The sequence below is a fragment of the Mesoplodon bidens genome (genome assembly GCF_964165515.1).
Source record: "Mesoplodon bidens genome assembly, chromosome: 5".
Lineage (NCBI taxonomy): Eukaryota > Metazoa > Chordata > Mammalia > Artiodactyla > Ziphiidae > Mesoplodon > Mesoplodon bidens.
In genome coordinates, this window is record NC_138161.1 from 69,056,683 (window position 1) to 69,084,541 (window position 27,859).

General features: G+C 39.6%; 2 protein-coding genes across 4 annotated transcripts in view; one reads left to right on the plus strand and one right to left on the minus strand.

Moving 5' to 3' along the window:
• Positions 1–26,280, minus strand: part of HSPBAP1 (HSPB1 associated protein 1) — a 52,884-nt gene extending 26,604 nt beyond the window's left edge. Inside the window, exons 1-4 of one of the 3 annotated variants that reach the window (XM_081235132.1) lie at positions 25,764–25,834; positions 20,033–20,388; positions 13,001–13,186; positions 2,974–3,155 (exon numbers count right to left, since the gene is read on the minus strand). In XM_081235132.1, the coding sequence (XP_081091258.1) occupies positions 2,974–3,155; positions 13,001–13,186; positions 20,033–20,045 (381 nt within the window). In that variant the 5' untranslated portion in view covers positions 20,046–20,388; positions 25,764–25,834. Of the gene's footprint in view, positions 1–2,973; positions 3,156–13,000; positions 13,187–20,032; positions 20,389–25,763 lie in introns of all 3 variants that reach the window. The other 2 variants (XM_081235131.1, XM_081235133.1) reach the window with 2 other exon arrangements.
• Positions 26,281–27,058: 778 nt separating this feature from the next.
• SLC49A4 (solute carrier family 49 member 4) overlaps positions 27,059–27,859 on the plus strand; it is a 107,945-nt gene continuing 107,144 nt past the window's right edge. Inside the window, exon 1 of the mRNA XM_081235542.1 lies at positions 27,059–27,718. Coding sequence (XP_081091668.1) covers positions 27,367–27,718 — 352 coding nt within the window. The 5' untranslated portion in view covers positions 27,059–27,366. The remainder of the gene's footprint in view (positions 27,719–27,859) is intronic.

The window sequence follows — 27,859 nt, forward strand, 5'->3', positions numbered from 1 at the left end:
TGAGGGTTATAAGCAAAATTCATCATTTACTCATAGTTGAAAACTGGCTGGCCAAAAAAAATGAACTTGGTTTATAACACAAAAGTAGTACAGATACTTTATTCTCCTCTTTCCTTTGGATGGTTCTGCCTTGTCATGATGTCATGAACATAATATGTAATTTATAAATAATAATGGTTTTATTTCTTGTGTACATAGAGTGATCATATTTCCCAATTAAAAAACCAGGACATAAAGGATGACAACGCACTTCTGTGCTACCTGTGAAGATAAGAGTTAGTTGGGGAGAAACTGCTTAAATACCAACATAAGGAAATATTTAGAAACACTATTTTTTCCACTGCCTAGTTTTCCTTTTAAATTAATTTCATTGAGGTAAAATTTATATATAATAAAACGTACCCATTTTAGACTACAGTTCAGCAAGTTTTGACAAATGTATATACTGGAATAATCACCACCATGATCAAAATATAGAATACTTCTACTACCCCAAAAAGTTCCCTCTTACTCCTGTGCTTTCAATCTGCCTGCCTCTACTCTCAGCCCCAAGCAACCACCGATCTACTTTCTGTTATTCCAATATTTTGAAACTGGATTCCTTTAAGTACACATAACAGCAATGAGGATGAGTTTTAAAAATTGCTTAATAAAATTGTCTCCAACATTTTAAATAAGAGAATCTAAAAATCTGGTTGTAATTTTAAAAGTTCAAGAAAATGTATATGCTTCAATCTTCTTGATTATATATAATATTCTAAAACTATTACAATCATTTAAATGATAAAATAGTGTCAGAAAAAGTACTGAAGTCTAATAGCACATTTTACACTTTTGTGTCTTAAGGCTTGGCTCCACATTCAACTTTAAACTCCCACGGGAGCCAAGTCTTTTATTCAAGTTGGCATCCCCGGTACCTAACACAGTACAACAAATGTTCAAAAATTGCTGAGTTACTGATCTAGGTGACTAGATCTAATTTTATGTTGAAACTGAGTCGCTCCTAAACCTGTTCCAATTAACAAGTTAAATAATTGTTGCAGACTCAAACATCATTTAAAAAATGCTGTACAAGCAACCAAATCTTCCATAATTTTACAGGTTTTAAAAAAAATTTATTTTTGGCTGCATTGGATCTTCGTTGCTACATGCAGGCTTTCTCTAGTTGCGGCGAGTGGGGGCTGCTCTTCCTTGAGGTGCACGGGCTTCTCATTGCGGGGGCTTCTCATTTCAGAGCATGGGCTCTAGGCATGTGGGCTTCAGTAGTTGTGGCACATGGGCTCAGTAGTTGTGGCTTGCGGGCTCTAAAGCACAGGCTCAGCAGGTGTAGCGCACGGGCTTAGTTGCTCCATGGCATGTGGGATCTTCCCAGACCAGGGCTCAAACCCATGTCCCATGCATTGGCAGGCAGATTCTTAACCACTGTGCCACCAGGGAAGCCCTCATTTTTCTTAAAATAGGGATAATTATTAAATCATAGTGTTACTGTGGGGATTATAAAGGTAAAGCACTTAGAAAAGCACCAAGTATGAGTACTTGATAAATATTACTATTACAGTGTTTTACCTGAAATATGGAGTAATAAAGTACTAGTCTAATATACAGGGTGGGTTAAGGTATGAGAAATATTAATAAGATACTCCAGAAGTTAACTATGATATCTAAAAGGTCTAGGATTAAAGATCCATAGAGTAATCACAATTAAGGTTATTAAAAAAATTACCTCAAAATTATCATTTAAAAATGAGTAAATAATAGATTTGGTATAGATTTTGGATTCAGAAAACATCTACTGAATGTTTTCAAAACCAATGCATTTCTTTTATTGTTGTGAGAAAAAAAAAGTATCCTCAACTAACAATTATGGGGTAAGTGATGTGTTTTTCCTTTTTTTTTGTTTTTACAAAAACCAAAATTTAAGTAAAACATTAAAAAACTTTAATAAAGATACAAAGTATTGATAGCTGTATGATAATATTATAACTATGAAAGCACCAGCAACTAAACCTTCACTCAAAGTGAAAAAGAAAAAATATAAGCTGAATGGAAAATGACTCAAGAATCCAAGGACAATCAGCCTGTATGAGAGGAAAGTCCAGAGGGAGAGTGGTGGTGACCGGCAGGAGAAGAGCAGGTGGGTGAACAGCCTGCTGTGATGGCAAAATATATCCTGTAGGGGCAGGATGAAGGACTCTAGAACCTTGACCTGATGCTGGGCAAGACAGAGTCATTCAAACAGCTTTCTGGGACTACTCCCATTCCTGGCCGATGCCTAAGACACACAGAAACCAGAGCAGGGAGTTTGCAAAATCACCCCACAAACTGAACTGGTAGTTTGAGGTAGAAAACACTTTGAAAAGAGGATACGGTAGTCTGCAAACCGCCTTCAGTTATGTCAACGTGTGGCAAAGAACTTCCACATTCTTACTTCTGCGAGCACCCCCATCCTTCTGCAGGACTTCTACAGCCAAACACTGGGAGCCCAGTACTCTCTGCTTCAGGCTATAAACCTGTACTAAACACCCCAGAGCAGAGATGGCAGCAGCAGCCGGAAGGCTTCCAGGATTCTAGGAATGCTTGAATGCTTCTTCATGTAATCAGCTTTGTACCTCCATCTGCCTCACTGACAGAACAAGGACTTAGATGTAGGTCAGGAGGAAAGGAAGTTGTACACACAGTCTATGCTTCTGATATACTCCAAATCAGCTCAGGTGCTGTTTAAAGGCAAAGGAGAGAGTGTGCAGGAAGTCTGGTGACTAGGAAAATAATAAGAAGGCTGCTCATCTTTGTAGGCCAAACATTATACTTCCTTTGAACAAATCTTTGGGCTTGAGTAAATAGGATAGTCAAGACTCACGGTGACTACTTTTCAGAGAAAAAGACAGTGAGTAAAAAAGTACCAAGGAGATTCTAATTTGTGATCTTTTCTCAAGAACAAGTTATACTATGATTAAAAGAAATGTACTGACTTACCTGGAAAATATCTGTCTTGTCTTCAAATAAACTGACAAAATATTTATAGTCAGCATAAGCCCAGAATTTGGAATGATCATAGTCTCTAAATGGTCCAGAAACACTAGATCGGTCACAGTTCCAGGTCAGAAACTCTTCAAGTGTAGCTTCTACGTAACTGCATGTGGTTTCAAACTGAGGAGCTGCAATGTAAGAGAACCCAACTTTAAATGTACATTGAATACAGTTTCCAAATATTGTTGTTTTCTTAAATGAGGATAATTTCAACCAGGAAAGATTAACTATTATTTAACATTAATTAGAAATTAATTATGTACTTGCTAAATAATTAGAACCATTTACAACACTTAACAATACTCTTGATTAAATTTAAAAGTAAAAAACACAATTTTAACCTTAAGATTAAAGACTACCGTTTCTATAGCCTGATGCAGTAATCCAGTGGAATACTTTAGTTTATCACTTCTCCAAGACCTTTTCAGGGGTGTGTGAGGTCTAAACTATTTTCATGATAATACTACGACAGTATTTGCCCTTTTCACACTTATTCTCTCACAAGAGTATGGTGTTTTCCAGGGGCTACACAACTTGTGTTGACGTCACTGCTCCGACAGCTAGTGGACTATGTGCTTATGTTCTTATAGTTTTAAATGTCTGTAAACAAAGAAGAACAAGGAGCGTTGCTCACCAAACAGTTCTACAAGGATTAAGTCGTAACCCACTGCAGTCACTGACCAACCAGTGCACTCTCAGAGGAAATTAAGACATAATAGGATGAAGCACTCTGTGCTTCAGATAGAGGAAATTAAGACCATAACAGCATGCTCTGTGCTTTGGACAAGCAAGCCTCTCAGTGAGATGTATATCTCGGGAAGAACTTCAATGACCCCAGATTCTTGCATCTTCCTAAAGAAAAGCACTAAAATCATTAACTGTAGATATTTGTTATTTGTGACTAGCAGTAATCTTTTACCAAGATGTCTGCTTGACTGCACACATTCCCTAGCCAAAAATCATATGTATACAGGCTTCTTCCCTACCCTTCGGAGAAGTTTTCTCAGAGCTCCTGAGAGGCTATCTCCTGTGCTATAGTCCTTTAAGACCCTGAATAAAACTTAAACTCGCAGCTCTTACATTGAGCATTTTTCTTTAAGTAGACATGTCTCGGTTTTAATTTCTAATAATGCTAAGTATCACTAGATATAACCCACATTGACAAAAAAGCTCACTCACTGGGGTACTCAATCGTTTTTAAGTCTAAAGGAATACTGAGACCAAAAAGTTTGAGAACTACTTCTTCAAATAAAAAAAAGGCAACAACAAAAAACTGTCTTTTGAAAATTTTCAACTTTATACTGCACATTTATCACACAGAGCTCCTCAATCATTAAGTAGACAACAGCAATTTAAAGTCTGTTCGGGTTTCCCTGGTGGCGCAGTGGTTGAGAGTCCGCCTGCCGATGCAGGGGACACGGGCTCGTGCCCCGGTCCGGGAAGATCCCACATGCTGTGGAGCGGCTGGGCCGTGAGCCATGGCCGCCGAGCCTGCGCGTCCGGAGCCTGTGCTCCGCGACAGGAGAGGCCACAACAGTGAGAGGCCCGCGAACCCAAAAAAAAAAAAAAAAAAAAGAGTCCTAAAGTCTGTTCAATTATTCATTAATCCATTTATTTCAGAATCATTTATTAAGTACCTAATTTGTAACTAGCATTGTACTCAGGCTTGCAGGAACATAAAAGAAATAGATAATACTCTTGAGTTTAGACTATATTTAGATAAAAAGAGAACTTCAACCAGAATAATAGGGAATTTGAGGCATCATATAACTAGATGCCAAATTTTGTGCCCTAGACACCTAGGAAAAGGCAAAGACCACCGGAGATGAGGGCTGATCAGGAAAGCTTGAAGAAAAGTCTACTGTCTGTCCATAGTGGTTTGTTATTACGGGTAGAACTCATTTATACAAGAATTATTCTTTAAATAGTGATGAAATGAGGGTTTTTTTGCAATTAGCTGAATACTTTAAATGTACATTGGGATGTTAATATTCAAGAAACCTGATTATGATCTATTTTGGAAAACATGAAATCCTTTCAAGAGGAGATGTAGATCTAACACATGTAAATCAGTCAGCACAATGCTAGACACATAGCAGATGCTCAGTAAAAGTTAGACACTATTATTAATATTTTTTATTATTCATTCATATATTTACTTGGGGCACTTTAAAAGTTAGCTGAATTGGTAGTAGGAAGAAAAGGATATTCAAACATCTTTTATCTTTTCCATCCATTTCTGCTCAAACTGTTTAGGATTATCCCAATCACGTTTCTCCCTCCTCTCTTTATCCTAAAACCTTATAATGGCAGAGAAATAATGGAGGGGAGGGTGTGTGTCACCCTTAATTCATTTATTTCATCAACTTGTCACCTGACTTTAAGAAGCAGGAAAACTTTACTAGGTTACATTTATCTAAAAGATAAAACCCTGCAGATTTAAGAACTATTTAAATTTGATAATTTTTGAGAAGCATTTAGCATAGTGGCTGGCACACACTGACCCATCAATATACAAAAGCTCTTAATATTATCAACATCATCATCAAGAATTTACCATAACAGCATTGGAATACACGTTTTTTTTAACAAACAAAAACCCATGTAGCAAGAAAGCTGCTTGGTGCTGGAATCATTTCTAAATCATTTCAGTAAGCTCCAATGTGAGCCTGACCACATTCTACTGTCCTGTAAGTTTTCACTTCACAGAATTCAATCCAACTGATCCAACGGAATACTAAAGCCATTGCTTGAGCCACCTGCCCCTAGGGTAGACTGAGGACTTTTCAGTTCTGACCAGTTTTCACAGGCACATCCGTACTGCACCCTCATCAGCAGACTTCATTTTCTGTCACAGCAAGTTCTGTACTTAAAAGAATGAAAATCTAAAAATGCAAAAAACTATATGTGAGAACTGTTACTGTCAGGGGAAAATTACAATGAATGGAATGAATGAAAATGACAGACTTTTTCATTTACATAGTGATTTCAAAATAGAATCTTTTCACCCGTTCCTGGTAATAATAGCACCAAAGGCACTGTTTTCATTCTGTTATAATGACAATTTCTTTCTGGGTAGTACAGTTGTTTTTCTTAGTTTATTCTATGCAATGGAATTATTCCTTTCTAACTTGATTATTATTGTTCTTTCGTTTAACATTAAAGTAGCCTAGGCAGCTGCAACTTTCATCCTCCTTACTGTCAAAATGTTAGGTAAGAGGAAGCTCAACTGAGTTTAGGATTTGGAAATAGTGTATAAATGGAGTTTGCTTTTGACTCTCATAAAAGGGAGTCCTAAAATATTTTTTGCACAGCAGTGAAACAAATATTTCTCCATTTTGTTAGACTTCATCACTTCACAAGCAAGAAACACTTGGAATGTGGGTACTGAGTATGACTTTTGATTGTTACTCCACTTCCTATCAACAAATGTTTAGGATTATTTCTACATCTGCCAGCTGAGGTATAGTATTGTCACTGAGAATATATGTTGGCAAATGAATCTGATCCAAAATGTTTCAAAGAGCTACTGTGATGTCATTATCTGCTTCCTAAAATAAACTAAGAGACACATTACAGTCAAATATGCTAGTTATTAATACTATTATTTCAAGCATTCTAGAAAAACTCTAACCAAGACCTAAAACAGAAATAAATATGTTCAAAAGAAAGGAAACAAAGTTATCATTGCTTGTAAGATCATATGCCTGTCTTACTAAAAAGCCCACAAGAATAAACTAAAAAACTATGTACATTATTAACTGGATGGATAAAAAATAAACATGCAAAAAACACATGGCTTTTATTTGTATATCAATCACAGTTTGAAAAACAAGAGGCAAAAATATTTCCTAACAGCTATAAAAATTTTATAATATTTTAAGAAATTTGTAGACTTATATGAAAAATCCAAATATTTTTCCCCCTAATCTTTTTACTGAGGTAAAACAAACTAGGTAAGTGAAGATTACACATTCTTGTGTAGTAAGATACAGTATCGTCACAAGGTAGATTCTTTCCAAATTATGTAATTTATAGCACTTCATGAATTTTCATTTAAAATCCTGTTGACTGAAAGAAAAAAAGAAAAACACATGACCTAAAAGTTGCAGGTTATGTTTTATTCGGGTATCTTACTGAGGACTATAATCTGGGAGACGGCCTCTCAGGTGCTCTGAGGAACTGTTCTAAAGAGGTAAGGGAGGGCTTCCCTGGTGGCGCAGTGGTTGAGAGTCCGCCTGCCGATGCAGGGGACGCGGGTTCGTGCCCCGGTCCGGGAAGATCCCACTATGCTGCAGAGCGGCTAGGCCCGTGAACCACGGCCGCTGAGCCTGCGCGTCCGGAGCCTGTTCTCTGCAACGGGAGAGGCCACAACAGTGAGAGGCCCGCGTACCAGAAAAAAAAAAAAAAAAAGGTAAGGGAGGAGCCAGTATATACAGGAGTTTTTGTGGAAAAAAAAAATGTAGCTTTTACAAAAAACCCCAGACATCTCAAGTTAATGATTTTAGTGCTTATCTATGGATGGGAAGGTGCAAAAGTCTCAGCTCATTGATATTATTGCTTTGATATGCATCTTAACTATCTAGGGCCAGGATCCTGTTTTTCTCCATTCCAAAGGCCCCTCAGGGAGCACCATTATGGGGCGGGGGAGGCAGCTGCAGTGGCTGATGGCTTGAGGGCATGCAACATTCATTGTTTGATGTGAGCGCACTGTTTAATTCTAAAATTCATTTAGAGGAATAAAATTCAATTGTATCTAATAAAATACTGAGAAAGAAGAGTGATTAGGGAGGATGAACTGTTCTTTCAAATATTAAAATATACACCAGTTGCTAAAATAGTTTTTAAAAAGTGTTTTACTTGGGGGCTTCCCTGGTGGCGAAGTGGTTGAGGGTCCGCCTGCCGGTGCAGGGGACACGGGTTCATGCCCCGATCCGGGAGGATCCCATATGCCGCAGAGCGGCTGGGCCCGTGAGCCATGGCTGCTGAGCCTGCGCGTCCGGAGCCTGTGCTCCGCAGCGGGAGAGGCCACAACAGTGAGTGCGAGGACCGTGTACCGCAAAAAAAAAAAAAAAGTGTTTTACTGGCCCCAAAACTGATAGCTCAATAAAATGTCCAAAAACAGATGCTGGAATATACAAGAATATAATAATATAATAAAGATGGTTTCAAAGTCAATAGGGGAAAAAAGGATTATTCAGTAAATGGTACTACAATAAAGATGTTATTTCCAATTTAACTATTTGGGAAAAAGTCAGTGAACGCCACATACTAAAATAAATATGGAATGGATAGAGATTAAAATGTAAAAAAGAAATCATTAAGCTATTAGAAGAAAATATTAGAACACTTATCTTGTCAGGATACAGAAGGAATTTCTAAATAAAATAAATAAGAATAAAAATATTAATGAAATATTATTTGACTTTACTATAAAAAATATGAAGCAAAAATCAAAAAGCAAACAATAAACTGGGAAACATTTGTTTAGTACATTAGTACATTAGTAAACAAACACAGTATTCTTAATATTAACATAAGGAATTTATTTAAAAAACGCCCTGAAACCCTTATAAGGATAAGTGAAAGAACAATTACCAGACAAAAATACCAATTATTCACAAACATGAACATATGTTCAACATCACCAGCAAAGAAATGTTAATTAAAGTCATGAGACACCCATCTCTCACCTATCAAGAAGATGGTTTTTTAAAAACATAAATTTCAGTTTGGGCAAAGGAGTGGCCAAACAGGTACCCTTCATGTTCTGAAAGGAAGTAAATGTAAACCAGCCTTCTGCAAAGCACTTGGCCTCATGTATCAAAGGTCTTCCATTCTTTCACTCCATAGACGTCTGACTATCCAGATATTAAGTGCTCAGCCAATAATGAGACATGGCCCTGGCCCTTACAAGGTGGCCCCTCTTGAGGGGAAGAGAGACTTTAAACAGATAATTACTTACACAACTAACCACGTGATTACAGCTGTGCTAAGTGTTACTCAGAAATACAAGGTGTTCTGAGATAAGTTAATAGTAACACCTGATTTGGGGGGTGAGGGAGGGAGATGTGGTCAGAAAGACTACCATGAGGAAATGACTTTTGAGCTAAGATCTGAAGGAAGCAGAGCAATTAACTAGGTAAAGCTGGGGTAAGGGGAAGTGGGAAAAGAGAAGAACGGCTAGACTGTATATGCAAAGGCCCTGAAGTAAGAAAAAGCAAATACAAAAATTGGAAAAAATGCTTTTTTGCCCCAAGTTCAGAAAGAGGAATTAAGCTGAGGAGGCCAACAGAGCTTTCTATACCATAACAAAAATGCTGGTCTTTAGCCTAAGGGTAATGGGAAGCCATCTAAGGGTTTTAAATGGGGAAAGATGAGATTTTTCTTTTTTTTAAACTGTCTCTGGTTTCAGTATGAAGAATGGCTGAGGCGGGAGGGCAGGGAGTGCACAGGGACTAGGGACGAGGCTACTGCAACCACGGAGGTGAGAGAGCAGGGTAACCCCAACTGGTGGATGGCCTCGGACAGAGAAGCAGGTGGATGCTGGATACTTCAGGTGTAAGTCACCAAGTCACCAGACACCACTTAGAGAGGCCATCAGAATGACTCAGAGGTTTCTGGCATAAGAAGCTTCTTGGATAGTGCTGCTCCTGGTGATAATGTTCACACCCTTTGACCCAGTTAGTCTCCTAGGCATCTATCCTAGGGAAACAATCAGAAACTTGGACAAGATTTATTTTCAAACATGTTCAGTATAGTCTTATTTATAAATTTAAAACTGCTAAGCAATCTAAGCAAAATAGGAGAATTTTAAAAATAAATTATGGTACTACCATACAATGGAATATTAGGTAGCCATTTAAAAGTCATATTTAATGTCAAGAGAAGCTGCTCAGAATATGTTAAGTAAAAAAAAAGAGAAAATGCAGGCTGTTTAAATTAACACAATTTTATTTTTAAAATACAGAAAGGCTTGCATGGACATATATCAAAATGTAATTAGTGATTGCCTCTTGGTAATAGGACTGAGTGTTTTTAAATTTCTTTGGGTCTTCCCAGTTTTCCAGTGTTCTCTAAAATGAGAAGGTATATTTTAATTTTTGAAATTATTTCTATTTTTAAATAATATTTTTTGAGCATTTACTATGTGCTAGGCACTGTTCTAAATGTTTAATGAATATGAACCCATTTAATCTTGAAAACATTTCTAAGATACAGAAAAGTTAAGTAACTTGCTCAAAGTCACAGAGTAAGCCAAAATTTGAACCCACTCAAGCTGACTTGAGTCAGCTCTCTTACATCACTACGCTACACTGCTTGTGGAAGTACTGTATTTATACTCAAAGAAATAACTTTAAAAAGAACAAATTATTAAGACAACCCACATAATGGGAGAAAATATTTGCACATCATATATCTGATAAGAGTTAGTATCCAGAATATATGAAGATCTCTTTTACCACTGAACAACAAAAAGACAAAAAAAAAAAAAAAAACCACACATAAAAACAAAAAAATCTCAATTAGAAAACAGGCAAAGGATTTGAATAGACATTTCTCCAAATTAGATATACTAATGGTCAATAAGCCCATAAAAAGATGCTTGACAACATTAGTCATTAGGGAAATGCATCAAAACTATAATGAGATAATACTGCACACCCACTAGGATGGCTAGAATAAAAAATGGAATAAGTATCGGCAAAGATGCAGAGAAACTGGATCCCTCACACGTTGGGGTGGGAATGTGAAATGGTTCAGCTGTTTCGGGCAACAGTTTGGCAGTTCCTCTAAAGGTTAAACATGGTTGCTGCATGACTCGGCAATTACACTTCTAGGTTTAACCCAAGAGAAGTGAAAACATATGTCCATACAAAAACGTGTACCTAAATGTTCATAGTAGCATTATTCATAATAGCCAAAATGTGGAAATAACCCAAACGTCCATCAGCTGATGAATGGATAAACATTTTGTTTATCCATATGATGGAATATTATTCAGCAATAAAAAGAGAATACAGATACATGCTAAAACATGGGTAAATCTTGAAAACATGATACGTGAAAAAAGCTAGACACAAAAGGCCACAACTGTATGATTCCATTTATATATATCCAGAATAGGTAAATCTATAAAAACAGAAGGTAGATTAGTGATTGCCAGGGGCTGGAGAAGGGGGTGAATGGGGAGTGACTGCTAATGGGAACCAGATTTTTCAGTGTGACGAAAATGTTCTGGAATTAGATAGTGGTCATGGTTGCACAACATTGTGAAGATGCTAAAACCACTGAACTGTATACTTTCAAATGGTGAATTCTATGTGAATTTCACCTGAATTTTTAAAAAGAACAAATTATCTTTAGTAAAAACTCAGAGCAGTTTCTCGCAATTGCAGAGACTTTCTACTTCCCTTTTTCTTCTATGCTGGAGTCCTAACTTTAAAATGTCAAATTACTGTATCTCCGCTATAAAACAGGATAATAATAGTACCACTCCAAGTGGGTCTGAAGATTAAGAGAGTTAATATGTATAAAGCCCTGAGAATAGTGCCTGACACAATAGTTCTCAATAGCTCTTAGTAGTAGTATTGTATTTGGAGTCTAACCAGGAGGTGAAAAAAAATTACAATTTTTATTTTTCTTCAAATTACTGTTTAACAGACACTTCAATGAGTGGAAAATTTATCTGACTAAAATCAAGAAGAAAAGAGCACAGGCTGATTTTTACATAGCTGCTGCTGGTCTAGCATTTAATTTAAAAGTACAATAAACATTTTGGTCTGTGACCAGAATGAGATGCCAAAGAGTTTCGGGTCTATTAATCCTGCTCTACCTGTCACTGGAGTACAAAGGGGTTCCAGACACCAAAAACCCAATAATTATATGAGATACACTAGAAGATCAACATGAGAAAACAAAGCTTGGAGAAGCTGGAAGAGAAACTGGGTAATTTTCTAGTTCCTTCTGAGTTATTAATAGATATTCTTAGAGCCACTTCACAGCAATGCTTAAAACACTATGAATTTCTAGACTACCGAATTTACCCATATTTAAAGAGAAGTTAAACACATATTCTGAAGCCAGACAGTGGTCATGGACTTCTTTAGATTAGAAACAGTTTCTAATGTAAACTGTTTCTTTCCTATAAACTAACTGTTTATAGAGTAACAGTAATTGCTTTATCTGGCTTAAGGCAAAAAATCAAACTGTTACAAGTCTTCAGGGAAGAAGAGGGAGCTGGCAAAATCAAATTGCTTAAGAGGATGAAAAAAACAGCTTCGGGCTTCCCTGGTGGCACAGTGGTTGAGAGTCCGCCTGCCGATGCAGGGGACACGGGTTCGTGCTCCGGTCCGGGAAGATCCCACATGCCGCGGAGCAGCTGGGCCCGTGAGCCATGGCCGCTGAGCCTGCGCGTCCGGAGCCTGTGCTCCGCAACGGGAGAGGCCACAACAGTGAGAGGCCCGCGTACCGCACACACACAAAAAAAACAGCTTCACATATGTTTCACATTTATGTAATGCAATAGAGGTCAGGCAGCTGATAAAGCGGAGAGATAAAATTACACCCAGACTGAGCACTATAAATAGTGAGTGAGGTGAGTGAGGCGACAAATAAAAGGACACGCTGTACATGAGTCAAAAGTAGAAGGGACTGTTAGGTTAGTATTGGTCTCTTTCAATCACATAAATAATAGCACATTAACAAATATTTATTAAGTGTCTACTATGATCAATGAACCATGATACATGAACAAATACATTTTATGTGGGGTTATAAATCATAGGTTGTTTAGTCTAAAAAAATTATCTTAAACTGTCCTTTTAAAATTTCTAATGAAGTTTTCCTATCTGAAAATGGTCCAAAGAGGATTCAAATAAAGGATTCTCTAGAGATAAAGAAACCACGGTTGAGAATGTGGGAATGCTATTGAAGAGACATTATGATGATGATTCCTTGTAGTCAGTCCTACCTGTATCTGTGCGTTTCGTTCCCATCCTGAATCGTATCTGCTTGCCCTGAAGGACCTCAGAAAGATGTTTTGCAGTCCAGTGTTGGGCTGGCCAATCAAAAACCATGTTACAGAAGATTGCAGGTTGTTGTAAAGACATTATAATTTCTTTCGCTTTCTCTGGTGTAAAAGGTTTGACATGTTTACCTAGGGAGAGAAATAAATAACTAAAAAGTTATTTCATATAATATGAAGAATAAATAGCTAATATCATTTCTATTATGGCAAATCTGTCTGTGTAATTGCACTTCATTTACTCTTCATTTATTACTGTTTACATAAATATTTGGCCTCAAAGAGCCATAATTCTTCAATGATTTTTCTCAAATATTAAATTGTAAATGTTGGAAAATATTTACAATCTTCAATGTCAAAAGTGTTTTTTTTTAAAAAGGCTTTCCAAGTATTTATGTACATTTAAAAGATGCAATTTTTTGACAATATTATTTCCTAAATAGAGAATAGAGAATTATGTAAGAAATGCTGATGGAACCTACTCTTGAACAACTAGAGTTGCTGGACTCAGCAACAATTCTACTTGATATAGCACATGTTCATGCCAAAAAGACTACTGCATTCACACAGCAGTGGATGGGGAGCGGGAGAGGGGATTATTTTATTGCAAGATTTAAAAAGATAAAATATGTGCTAGCGTGGATATCAGTGTTAATCCTTGATTCTGACTGCATCTATAAACTGTACAAGGGAATATGCACAAACTAACACTGTGACTCACTGAGGATTTCAATAAATTTCTATCATAGAATGTTAATCCCAGATAGGAGGGTAAAGATTAATATTTGTTAAATAAAAGAACAAGTGGGGACTTCCCTGGTGGTACAGTCGTTAAGAATCTGCCTGCCAATGCAGAGGGTACAGGTTCGAGCCCTGGCCTGGGAAGATCCCACATGCCACGGAGCAACTAAGCCCACAACTTAGGGCGCCACAACTACTGAGCCTGTGCGCCTAAAGCCCGAGCTCTGAAACAAGAGAAGCCACCGCAGTGAGAAGCCCGTGCACCAGAACGATGACTAACCCCCTCTAGCCGCAACGAGAGAAAGCCTGCGCGCAGCAACAAAGACCCAACGCAGCCAAAAATAAATAAATACATTTATAAAAATATATATTAAAAAAAATTAAAGAACAAGTAAGTTTCTCTTTAAAGACATCTCAAGATGAAAGTTTGCGGGGAAAGCTGAAAAATGCTTCATACTCTGATCCCCAACACATGAATTTATGATTCTCTAGTATGATCAGCTAAACCCTCTATTTCAGTTACCTAATCTGTAATTACACTTACTCAAAAAATTACGAAAAGCTCATGAATAATCCAAATTCCCCCTTCAACCAACCTTCTTCTAAACTTTCTGACAAAAGGAGGAGGGACGGAGAAGGACTCATCGAAGAACCTGAGTAATTTGTACTTGTCTGAATGTGAGGCTTGTTTTTAAAGAAAATGAAAATTTAGGTCAGTTTGGCCTTCCTTTCTCAGACAAGGGCAAAACCTGGAAACCTCTCTTAAACCAGTGGTGAAAGCAAGCAGGCTCTAAGCCCTCAGCAGCTGACATCTGAGAACACTCTGGCCCCTTTTGGGTAGTCAGGGCTCTCATGTGAGGACATCAGTGAGGGTGCTTCAGGGGACGGGCAGGTGGCAGAGGTGGGGGCTACGTGGAGTAGGGAAGACAGAAGGCACTCTTAGGTCTCTGTGTAAAAGAAGGCCCAAGTTTATCTTTAAGTGACCTTTACCTACTGAAGAGCCCTGTTAAGGAAAACAGGCTGTAACCAGGAATTGTTTAAAAAAGGTCTTAAACCATACCAGCCTATAAATGTAAGCACAGGGTTACCTAGATTGCAATGTACCAAGTCTTCCTGGACTTGGAGTGCCTGGATTCCCTGTGTATGAAAATGGACAAGCCACATTTTTTATTATATATTTTTAAAGTTTTGCTAGACCATGAAAAGCTACAATACATTCATGATAATACCTGTTACTTGTGACATATAAATTAGTACTACCCTTTGGGAAACAACTGGGAAAATGAAGCAAAAGTCTCAAAGAACCACCCATTAACCTAATAACTCATGTTAGAGGAATCTGCTTTTAACAAAATAATCATAAGCCACATACATATTCATTTATACTATATATATGTACACACATATGCATAAAATATCTATTACTATAATAAAAAACCTGAAAATATAAACAACCAAATGTCTCAAAAGTAGAAAAATAATTTACTAAATATTTCTCCCATAGTACAGTCCCCTGGTACATTCAATTCATTAACAATAAAAATGAGGGCTCTGTAGAAATGTGTGGAGCTGTAGGGACTGGAACTGATTCAGAGAGTTATTGCAACAGCCAAGTGAGAAGAGTGGTAATAAGGCCCTGAACAACAAAGGGTGGCAGTGGGAAGGCAGAGATGGTAGAGATGGAGAAATACTAGGAGAACAATGTCAAAGACTATTACGACTGAAGAGATGTAGTGTAGGAGGCAGCTGCAGCTGTAAGGAAGACTGAGGTCTCCAGACTTTGTGACTTGCCACGAGAGAAAGGTTAGGAGTGACATCTCCTTCTGTCGGGAAGATGAGAGCTTGGTTTTGATCATCATCATCATAACAATACCATATATTTACTTGTATAAGGCTCTACTATTTGCCACACACTTTTATATACATTAAAATAAAAGTGCTCATTGGATCCTCTAAGAAGCCTGTAAAACACAGGTACAGAAGTTATTTTATTTCCATTATCCAAATGAAGAAATGGAAGTTCAGATGTCAAAGGTCAAAACACCAGTGATGATAGGACTATAGGTCAGGTTCCCTGATTCCAAGTCCAATGCTCTTTCTACTGCATAATCCTGCTTCCAGAGAATTAAAACTGTAGGACTTACACGAGCACTAAAAACAGAGAGACAGTATAACCCGAAAAGATAAGCTGGTGCAGGGAAGCTTTAGATGTATCTATAGATAATAAATCCACATGTGCTGGTGCACGGAAGCTTTAGATGGATCCACAGATAATAAATCCACATGTGCTGTTGGGGAGAGAGGAATGTTCTGGTTTGTGCACGTTTGTATGTGTGGTGGGGGGAGTAGTTAATACCTATAGTAGAGATTGCTAGTTGCCTACCTTACCCACTACTGCTTCCTTCTTCCTCACTAACAGAACTTTGGGCAATGGGAGCGGCTGAAAAATTACATTTCCCAGACTCCTTTGCAGATAGGGTGGCCAGAGATATATCTGGAAGTTGCTGAGTCAGCCTTTCCCCGTTATCCTCCTCTCCTATATCCTGCCTGGAAAACAGACATCATGTTTAACCATCTCGACAGATAAAAGAGAGGCCCAGGAAATTGCAAACACCGGCTGAAAGAATGCAAAGATGTCCATCTTTGTGCCCCTGAACCAAAGCCAGCAAAATTCTATCCCCTGAACCCTTTCATATAAATACACTAACTCATAGTCAGGACTCTGTTATTAGTTCATAACTGGTATAGCACCTTGCCTTCTGAGGCTATGGTTTTCAAGGACAACCATATTCTCCCTAGCGAGTGCTCTGTGGCTTAGGCTGGATGAATCATGGCTGGTGTGACTCACTGTTACATTCTTTCAGTTCTACGGCTGTAAAATGTTCAAGCTTTGACCATTTTGCTTCTAGAATTTTAAAGGGCAGAGAAAAACAGAAGCACCAGTCCTTTGGGGGTGACGATTTATTTATGCTGCTTATCTTAAATCAGAGCCAATAGATCACATGGCTTTGAATGTCTTCAAAACAGTTCTCATATTTGTACACCTAAGTACATGGGCATTAGTAACACATGAGTAGTGTTTTGACAGAGGAGCTTCAAAGAAGTAAATAAATATTTTTTCCTCTAACATAACATTAAATTTTCTTAAAAAGTATTTAATGATCTGATAAAAAAATGCCAAACATCCCAAAGGTTATTTAATAGGAGACCCTAAAAACTAAAGTTTGCTGAGAAAGTACCAGGCCCAGTGATTGGAATATATTAAATGCTCAAACATTTGCTAAATGAATGAAAAGTGCTATAAAGCGTATGCAGAGTAGATCAGTACGATGCTCACCATAACAGGAAATCAGCATATTTGCAGAATTTCAGGCCTATCAGTGAAATAAAACAATCAGCTGGTTGTGAGATAAAAGTAATTTGGGTTCTGATCGTTTAATCAACAATGAACTGGGCTATTAAATTAACAAATTTAAGTGTTACAATTTTCTTTAAAGAAGAATACAATCTACACTGTATTAATTAAATAGCCTAGGGATGCACCCAGTCATTCCATGCCAGGGATATTTGCAAAGAGCTATAAAAATTCTGAAGCAACCTCACAAGCCTTTAAACAATAAATGTATTTAGGTCTAAACTTGCAGCAAGTAGCAATTTCTAATAAGGTGACTTAGAAACTGCTGGAAAAAATGATTAGTGATCTAGGTGTTGCACAACAGTCTCTTCTCCCTCTAAATTTAGCATGTTATTCAGATGATTTATTACAGCTTTGGTAACAATTCTTTGGAGATGCTGAAACACCATCAAAAAGCAATTTATTTTTTTCTCAGTTAATTTTTCCTTTAATTAATGCAAAGGACAAGATAATTTGAAACCTAATTTCTCTGAATTTGCTAGCAATCTGGCTTCAGTCAATTAATATCTGGCTTGGATTTGTATCTGAGATTTAGAATTTAAGACAAGAAATACCAAGTTTTCAGAATACACTCCTAATATTGATAGAATACAACAAAGATCCTGAAATTGAATTTAACTCGCTTCTCATATCAGGTATAATTTTAATAACTATTAATTTTAAATTTAATAGTTTTATATTTTATTAAAAAATTTTCAGAAGGTGACATCAGAGTACGCCTCAAATTACAATGCAGAGACTCACCACAGTGACACAGTATGAACAAAAAATTGGCTCCTAGCATTGGGAGCTAATTTATTTCTAAATATATACAGGTGAGCCTATGATGGCCTTCATCAATCTGATGACAACTGTATATACACACAAGGGTCATCTACCATCTGGAATGGTAGATATCAGCGTAAAAAATAATGAACATTTTAGACCAGGTCAGAAAAACGCTGATGGAATTATACAAGTACTACTTAACAAAATGACTGTGTTCAGACTGAAGACTGAATGGTAAAACTTACACCAAAGATGATTTTAATTTTATAGTCACTATTTTTTTTTTTTTTTTTTTTTTTTTTTGCGGTATGTGGGCCTCTCACTGTTGTGGCCTCTCCCGTTGCGGAGCACAGGCTCCGGACGCGCAGGCTCAACGGCCATGGCTCACGGGCCCAGCTGCTCCGCGGCATGTGGGATCTTCCCAGACCGGGGCACGAACCTGTGTCCCCTGCATCGGCAGGCGGACTCTCAACCACTGCGCCACCAGGGAAGCCCAATAGTCACTATTTTAAAATGTCAATACGAACTAAGAAAATTCTGCTGCTGATGAACTGTCATAAACCCTTTGAATTTCAAGATCTAGAAGGTGGTGCCGACGAAGAAACCACAAAGTGTTGAGGCTGTGTTGACATGACCTTGCCAATACCAATGCTTGGCGTGGTAGTGAACACCCAACCAGGTTCAGGCTGGGGACCGGAGACAGTTACATGCTGGACATTTACCATCCTCTTCCCATTTTCTTACACTTGTAACTCTTGCCCAGTTAACCCAGAAAATTGTCTTCTCCTCCTCACTTTAATCCATTTATGAACCAGAAAATGACGCATAGTGCTTGTAAGTTCCTAAACCTAAAGCAAGAAAAGTAAATCTATATTTTAAGTGGAGTTAATACTCGAAAGATTCGTGCCTCAAAGACTGGAGCTCTTTAAAATGCTTCGAGGTACCTTCAAAATTTCTACCAAAATGTTTCCATTTCTTCAGCTTCCACTAAGTAAACTTTCTATAATTCAGAATAAACTGGTTATTTCATCTCTTTTCATCAAAAATATTCAACAGAAGAGTCTTGAAGAGGTATGTGGACACTCACATTCATAGTAGCACTATTTATAATAGCTAAAAGGTGGAAGCAACCCAAACATCCATTGACAGATGAAGGGATAAACAAAATGTTTATACATGCAGTGGAATATTATTCAGCCTTTAAATGGATGGAAATACTGTCACATGCTACAACATGGATGAACCTTGAGAACATTTTGCTACGTGTAAAAAGCCAGTTGCAGAAAGACAAATATGGTATTATTCTATTTACATGAGATACTAAAATAGTCAAATTCAAACAGAAAGTAGAATGGCAATTACCTGGGGCTGAGGAGAGAGAGAAAAGGGGAGTTATTTCCTGGGTACAGAGTTTCAGATTTGCAAGACAATAAAGGATCTGGATATCTGTTTCACATTAATATGAATACACTTACTACTGAACAGTACTCTTAAAAATGGTTAGATGATAAATTTTATGTTGTTTTTTTGTCACAATTTAAAAAATACTGAACAGTTCTGTTTTTCTAATATTATTGTTATCAAATATGAAGTACCTTAGCTACATGTGAATTACACATGTGTTCTAGCATGAGAATTTTTTAATTTTTAAGATCACACAGGCTTGTGTTTTTCTTCAAACTTCCCTGCCTCCTCCTGCCCTTTTAAAAAATGAGAACAAGAATGACATGGAGAGTATGGCACCTCTAACTGAAAAGGAATAAATCCAGTTATGAAGGGTCAGCTGTATAGGAAACTCAAGTCCATATAACTCTGGAATCAGATATTTCCTTGGGCAGGACTGGAAGAACAGTTAGAAAGGATGCATCCTTCTCTTCACCAAGACATAAACTTGGCTATAATTGAAACTATGAGATTAGGGGTAGGGGATTAAGAGATACAACTGCTATGTATAAAATAGATAAGCAACAAGGATATACTGTACAGCACAGAGAATTATAGCCATTTTTTGTAATAACTTTTTTAAAAATTAATTTATTTTATTTATTTTTTACTTTTTGGCTGCATTGTGTCTTCATTGCTGCGCGCAGGCTTTCTCTAGTTGTGGTGAGTGGGAACTACTCTTCATTGGGGTGCACGGGCTTCTCACTGCGGTGGCTTCTCTTGTTGCGGAGCACGGCTCTAGGGGCGTGGGCTTCAGTAGTTGTGGCACGTGGGCTCAGTAGTTCTGGCTTGCGGGCTCTAGAACGCAGGCTCAGTAGTTGCAGCGCACGGGCTTAGTCGCTCCGCAGAATGTGGGATCTTCCTGGACCAGGGTTCAAACCCCTATCCTCTGCATTGGCAGGTGGATTCTTAACCACTGCGCCACCAGGGAACCTCTATCTTGTAATAACTTTTAATGGAGTATAATCTGTTAAAATGATGAATCATGTTGTATACCTAAAACTAATATAATATATATCAACTATACTTCAATTTAAAAAATTAATCAGAAAAAAATTTTAAACTATCAGAGCCCAATGGAAACAAATACTGTCTCAGTCTGAAAGACAGATTCAAAGTATTGATTTTTAATTTCACTGAAATGCTTCGACCAATGTATGATCCTAGAGGTAACATCTCACATTCAGAATTCGAGTTGATTCTTAACAGTAAGTAGTTTCATGTTTGTTTAAGTCCATTTTTTTAAGAGTAGTTTTGGGTTTAAAACAAAATTAGGAGGAAGTACAGAAAGTTCCCATACACCTCCTCCCCTCATACATGCATGGCCTCCGCATTATCACCAGAATGGTACATTTTTCACCAAAGATGAACCTAAATTGGCCCATCATAATCACCCAATGTCCACAGTGTATCTTAGGGTCTACTCTTGGTGTTGTGCAGTCTATGGATTTGAAAAGTTTAATGACATATATCCACCACTGCAATATCCTACGAAGTATTTTCACTGTCCCCCAAATCCTCTGTGCTCTGCTTATTCATGTCTGTTTTTAATAATTTCCAAGCTGTTACTTCAGACCAAAAAAATAACACATCCTTGTGGTACACATACATACAATGGAATTTTATTAGGCCATAAAATAAAGGGAAATTTTGCTATTTGCCACAACATGGATGGATCTATTGGGTATTATGCCAAGTCAGACAGAGGAAGATAAATACCATATGATTTTACTTAATGTGGAATCAAAACAAACAAACAAGCAAACAAAACAAAAACAGACTCATAAACACAGAGCACAAACAGGTGGTTTTGCCAGAGGGGAGGAAGGTGTGAGTGGGGGAAAAAAGGTGAAGGAGAGATTAAGAGGTACAAACCTCCAGTTATGAATAAATAAGCCATGACAACGATATAATATACAGCATAAGGAACCTGGTCCATAATATTGTAATAACTTTGTATGGGGCAGATGGTTACTAGTCTTATTGTGCTGATCATTTCATAATGCATGCAAATGTCAAATCACTATGTAATATACACGAAAATAATATATTGTATGTCAACTATACTTCAGTTAAAAAAAAAATCACATCCTTGAAAGCAAACCCGTTACTTTGCTATCCCTAGAGCTTAGCATAGGGCTTGGCATAAACTAACACCAAATAAATGTTTTCTGAATTCACAGCTCATTTTTAACAATGCATAAAACTTTACCAAGATTAACCATTTGTTTTCTCCACCTTTGTAAAATGAACTACTGAGCATGATCACAGCAGTCTCAAAACAAAGGGATCAGTTCCACGATTTCATGCTCACCTCCACTGGTTCCCTCTCCAGCTCCCGATCAAACTATTCACCACTAATTGACTCCTAATCACCCCTGTCCCAACAGCAACTTGACAAAGCTTCTTCACTCTCAAATCCCCAATACCTCTCTCCACTCCCTCACTCAGGGTGGTGCCTTACCCTGTTCTTCTGAGAAAAGTGAAACCCACAACTTCCTTCTTCTTCACTTCAACGTTCTGGTCCACCCTGCTCCTCTCTGGTCTCCAAAGACATAATCTTCCTCCTTTCAGCTGTGTACCCTGCACATTCCACTCCAGTAGCACCAGTCTGTCTCCTCGCTTTTTTCCCCACCCTCTGCCCCCTATGTGCCTTGGGCTTTTCTCCACTCACTTCCACTCCTGGCCTCTCCTCGCCAGAAACAACTTCTTCCATTCATTTCCATATTCAAACTACAGTTGTCCCTCAGCATCCGAGGGGGACCGGTTCCAGGACCCCCGAGGATACCAGAACTCTTGAGCGCTCAAGTCCTTTAGAGTGGGCCTGTGGGACCTGAGGCTGCGTGCAGAGTGAGGACTGTACACCAAACCTTCAAATTACTCGCAGAAGCACAGACCAATCCAATTTGTATTCATTCTTTCTCCTCTCACACCCAAAGCATGTAATGTGTGTAATATTTACAGCCCATCTAACTGCCTCCTGCCGTGCGAATATGTATTATACTACAAGTCTTTTAATCTGTGTTCTTTTCCCCCAAAGTATATTTATAGGCTATTTTACAGCAAGAACTGTCTTCAACCTCACTGTACAAAAGAGTCTCCTGTTCATAGTGTACATTCAAATATTTTTTGATAATGGAGTGGTAATAATTTGCTCAAAAATTAACTTTTCTATGACACCCACAATATTCGTTACTATACTAAACATAGTGAAACTTTCACATGCATTTATTTAATGTATGTATTTTTCTTACCCTTTATTCACATAAGCCTTATCTAATTTAAAGCAAAGTCTTCTCTTCCAGTAGGATTTTGCCCATTTAACTTACTTTGTAATGGTAATAAGCAGTCACCCCAAAGTGGTTTTTCTGGGGAGGATGACAGTTTAAAATAGGGTTGAAAGTTCCACAGATAGGATTTGGAGAATCCTTTAATTCAAAAATTCGAAGTCACCTGCAAAAATGTGTACGCATGCTATATTGTTCAGGGGAGCAAATCCATACTTTCATCAGTCCTCCTTAGGACTTCAAGATTAAGAATCACCAGTTTCCTCAAAAAGTTAAATATGGAATTACCACATAGCCCAACAATTCCACTCTTAGATATATGCCCAAGAGAAGCTGAATACATATGTTCCTACAGAAACTTGTAAACAAATGTCCTTAGCAGCATTATTCACAGCAGCCCCAAAGTGGAAACCCAATGCCCGCTGATGAATAGATAAACAAAATATGGCATATCCGTACTACAGAATATTATTCAGCCACAGAAAGTAGTGAAGCACTGGTACATGTTACAACATAGATGAACCTTGAAAACATTATGCTGTGTGAAAGAAGCCAGACACAAAAAGCCACATATTGTATGATTCCATTCACATGAAATGCCCAGAACAGGCAAATTCATAGAGACAGTAGATCAGTGATGGCCCGGGGATGGAGAGAGGGTGAATGGGGAGTGACTGCTAATGGGAACCAGGTTTCTTTTTGGTGTGATGAAAATGTTCTGGAATTATAGTAGTGATGGCTGCACAACTTTGTGAACATACTAAAAAACATTTTAAAAGGGTGAATTTATGGTATTTGAATAAAGAATAAAAACCTCCTCTTCCCCGGCTACATGCGTAACATCTTCTTTTGCATCATCCTCCCAAAACTAAATGCAATGCATTCACATTAAAACTCAACAGTGCTCCCAACGACCTCCTTCTTTTTCAGGTTCCTAATTTACATGTAGTTTCTCAGGCTGAAAAATTTCAGAGATATTTCCAATTTCTTTTCTCTCAGTTTCAACATCAGTCAGTCACCAATGCCAGCACTTTTTATTAACAATAAAGATGGTTACCATTATTGAATATGTAATTCCTGCCAGACATTTATGCTAGATGATCTACAAGTATCTTTAATTTTCACAATAGTTATGCACTTTAGAGAGGAGGATGCTGTGGCTAAGGGGGTTTAAGTACCTTGTCCTTCAGTCTTTCTCCCTCCAAGCTATCCTCCACCCTTCAGCCGCAGTGATCTTCCTAAAACCAAATCTTATTGTGTTACTCCCCCATTACTCCCCCACCTAAAGCTCCTCAAAGGCTTCACACTGTCAGACTCCTTAACTTGGTATAAGATGCCCTTCAGGATTCCTGTCTCTTACATTCCTTACACCAACTTCTTTCAGTTCCTGGACTATGCCATGCTCTTTCTCCTCCTGCCTCTGGACTTGGCACGGGGTTCTCTTATTCATTCACTCAACAAATATGTATTAAGTGCCCCCTAGGAGCTTGACATTGTATTTGCTGCTTGGGCAAACATTGTGAATAACACAGATATATGTTCTGCCCTCAAGGTACTTAAGGTCTAAGGGAAGAAACGATAATAAACAAGTAATTACAGATTGTGGTAAGTGAAATGAAGGAAGCAGGATGCTGTATTATAAAACATCTAGGGTTAAGGGTCAGGGGAAAACTACGATGACTGTTTTAGATAGGTTAATCTGGTAAGGTCTCAGGTGGTGACATACCTTAAAATCTGAAGACTAAGAAGCCAGTTATGTGAAAAGCAGGTAAGAGCAGAGGGGGTGATGAGTGACAAGAGATGCTCCTGGAGACATCAGCAGAACCCAGACCAAGGATTGTTGTAGGCCGTGGTTAGGAGTTTGGATTTTAACCTAAGTTCTTAGTGCAATGGATTTCACTGAAGAATTTTGAGTAAGAAAGTGTCACTTTTTGCCACTGAATGGAGAAGGGATTGGAGGAGCACAAGAAAGGACACGGGGACACATGGTCTGAAGATACAGTAGTGGTTTAGGTGAGAAATGTGGATGATTTAGACAAAGGTGTGATAAAGAAGGAGGAAAAAAGTAGACAGATTAGATGCAGAGTTGACCTGACGTGCAAAGTCATCAGCTGGAAGTGAGGAAGAGACGAAGAGAGGATGTAAAGAGTTTGGGGAATTGTCATTGGGGAAAGAAAGTAAGGTTACTATAGAAACGGAGGATCAGAAGGATCTCGGGCCCATACTGAGTGAATACTCAAGAGGTTGACCATTTTCATTTTATAATGTCATCAATTTGCCCAGGACTTTTTCAGTGTGCACTACTAATAGTATTCACGTTACCAGGCATTAGTCATTCTTTTTCCTTTCTAGGCCCCTCTATTCAACCGGGAAAAGGCATTGTTATATACAATCAAAAGTCTCTGGATCCCATGGCAGTACCCAGAACAGTGCCAGGCACGGAGCAATCATTCAATAAATGCTAACAGGGATCTCAGGCTCACCGGCCTTCAAACTTCATCCGTTCTCTAAAGAAGAATTCCACTGAAATCATACTCCTGTTCACAAAAGTCCCAGATATCTCCACTTATCTCAAGAGTGGTTCAATCCACTGTAACAGTCACAACACCCTCATGTGTGAAACAGCACTGGCAGAATGGAGGGATACTGGACATATACGATGATCAAAAATCTGGGTGCTAGGGCTTCCCTGGTGGCGCAGTGGTTCAGAGTCCGCCTGCCGATGCAGGGGACACGGGTTCGTGCCCTGGTCCGGGAAGATCCCACATGCCGCGGAGCGGCTGGGCCCGTGAGCCATGGCCGCTGAGCCTGCGCGTCCGGAGCCTGTGCTCCGCAACGGGAGAGGTCACAACAGTGAGAGGCCCGCGTACCGCAAAAAAAAAAAAAAAAAAAAAATCTGGGTGCTACTATTTGAAAAAATCCACGTTCACTAGAAAGCAAATAGTTTTCCTCATAGCTTACTGCAGGGCCGAAGAGCCAAACGGCCACATGAGAAGTGCCAAGAGTCAGTTGGCACAGGGTTGTACTCACGGTCTGAGTTCTGCCTAGCACCTACCTTCTTCCTCTCCAGATTCAGAGTCCTCATTAGTGATCGCACCGGAGTCTGCTGCCATGGAGATCACTACACGGGCCCCACCCGAACCTAAAAGTGAAGTGGAGCGGGAGCCGGGTCAGAGAAAGGCCAAAACCCGGGGTCTGAAACCGCAGCACAGGAAAGAGTCGCAGCGCTTACTACCGGGCTCTTCCGGAAGCGGCACGCGCCTGAAAGTCACGTGACGGGCACTGGGCGGGGCCATGCGGTTTATTTTGATTCTTGAGTGGTGGAAATGTAAGCACGTGGTCGCGGTTGTGGTGCTTTTTACTTTCCTCAGACCGTAATCGTCTTCCGGTGTGGACTTTTCTTGGCTTCTTTTCTGGTTTTCCTCAAGTCCTTTCTTTTCGCCGTGGCGCTTTCTTCCTCCCAACAGTACTGGAGTTTTAGGGAATGGTTTGCTTTTCTGTGGGGCTCGGAGCAGTGGAAAGTGGCTCTGCGTTTGCTTACTCGACAGTCGCTCTTAGCCTTGGACATCAGGAGAGCTCACGCTTCTCTTCCCCTTCTGTTCCCGACTCTCTTGCCCTTCTGGCAGCAAAATGATCCACCTGGTTTTCGTGCCTACCGGGCAATGTGAACCTCAGGCACATGTTCTTTAAATGAGTTGCCTGTGACTCATTTCCCGACCAAAACAAACCAAATCGCTTGACTTAGGTTTTCAAGGACACTAACCGACAGCTGTCAGGCTTTTGGATTTGTATATCAAAATAACCGGTTGCTTGGTCAAGAGATCGACAACTCCACTCTTCTCATTTACTCTTCATGTAGTCAAAATCATAATAACTGGAGATGAATCTAGGTCATTTGGGGGCAAAAATCTTCCAGCTTTAATCAAAATATCTTTATTGCTCTTCTGTTAATAACAGGCAAAAGAGTAGAAAGAGATCTATATCGTATATATACATGAATGAAATTGACTCTTTTAAAATTTCCTCATTGGGTATGTAAAGCACACAAAAAATGGCTGATTAAACAAGGCTGTACTTACTGTACATAAAAAACAAATGATTTTCATGCGGCAATCCTCTGGGTTCCCTACTACGCCTAAATTTTATCCTATCTCCCTCTCTAATTTATGAAGTTATAAAACCAACAGAAATGAGAATAAACCCAATATAGAAGCAAGCAATATATGGCTTAAGTGACTGGAGATCTCCGAGTTGTTTATTAGGCACAGGACGTAAACTTGGACACTTCCCCCAGCAATCCCGGGTTCCTAGCCCAGCCTCCAGTACTACAGCCCCTCCGGGAGTTTCCTTTTCCTGGGGCTCAGCGGCGCTCCTCCCTGCCTTCCCAATTCCTCCCGGTCCCCGCTCTGGGACACCGGCTCCACTCCCTCTTTCGCCGAGGTTTCCTCTCCACCACCCGGCGAGAGGCTAGCCCGGCTCCCTCACCCCAGCCCCCTCCTCGCCCATCGCACCTGCCCCGCCTCTCGGACCGGAGCCGGCTCGCGCGGCGCAGGCGCAGCAACGCGGCCGCGAGGCCGAGGGCGACCAAAGCAACATCGGCCTCCACGTTCTCTGACAGTATCCGCGCTGGGCAGCGGCCCCGCGGGCCGCGCGTCGTAATGGGCTCGGGCTGGAGCAGCGAGGAGGAGCGGCAACCGCTGCTGGGACCCGGGCTCGGGCCTGCGCCGGGGGCTGCTTGGAGAAGCAGGGAGGAGGCGGCGGCGGCGGCGGCGGCGCTGCCCGCGGCAGCCCCGAGTCCCGGGAGGGTGTACGGGCGCCGCTGGCTCGTGCTGCTGCTCTTTTCGCTGCTGGGGTTCGTGCAGGGCCTGGTCTGGAACACCTGGGGCCCCATCCAAAACTCGGCGCGCCAGGCCTACGGCTTCTCTAGCTGGGACATCGCGCTCCTCGTGCTCTGGGGGCCCATCGGCTTCATGCCCTGCTTCGCGTTCATGTGGCTCCTGGACAAGAGAGGTGAGGGGGTCCCGGGAGCGCCGGCCGGCGATGTTACTCCTGGGGAGCCGCCTCCCTCGGCTTCGTTTTAGGGGTTGTGTGAGGTGACCGAATGTTGCTGGCATCCCATTCCTGACTAGGAACACTCTGTCCCCAAAGCGA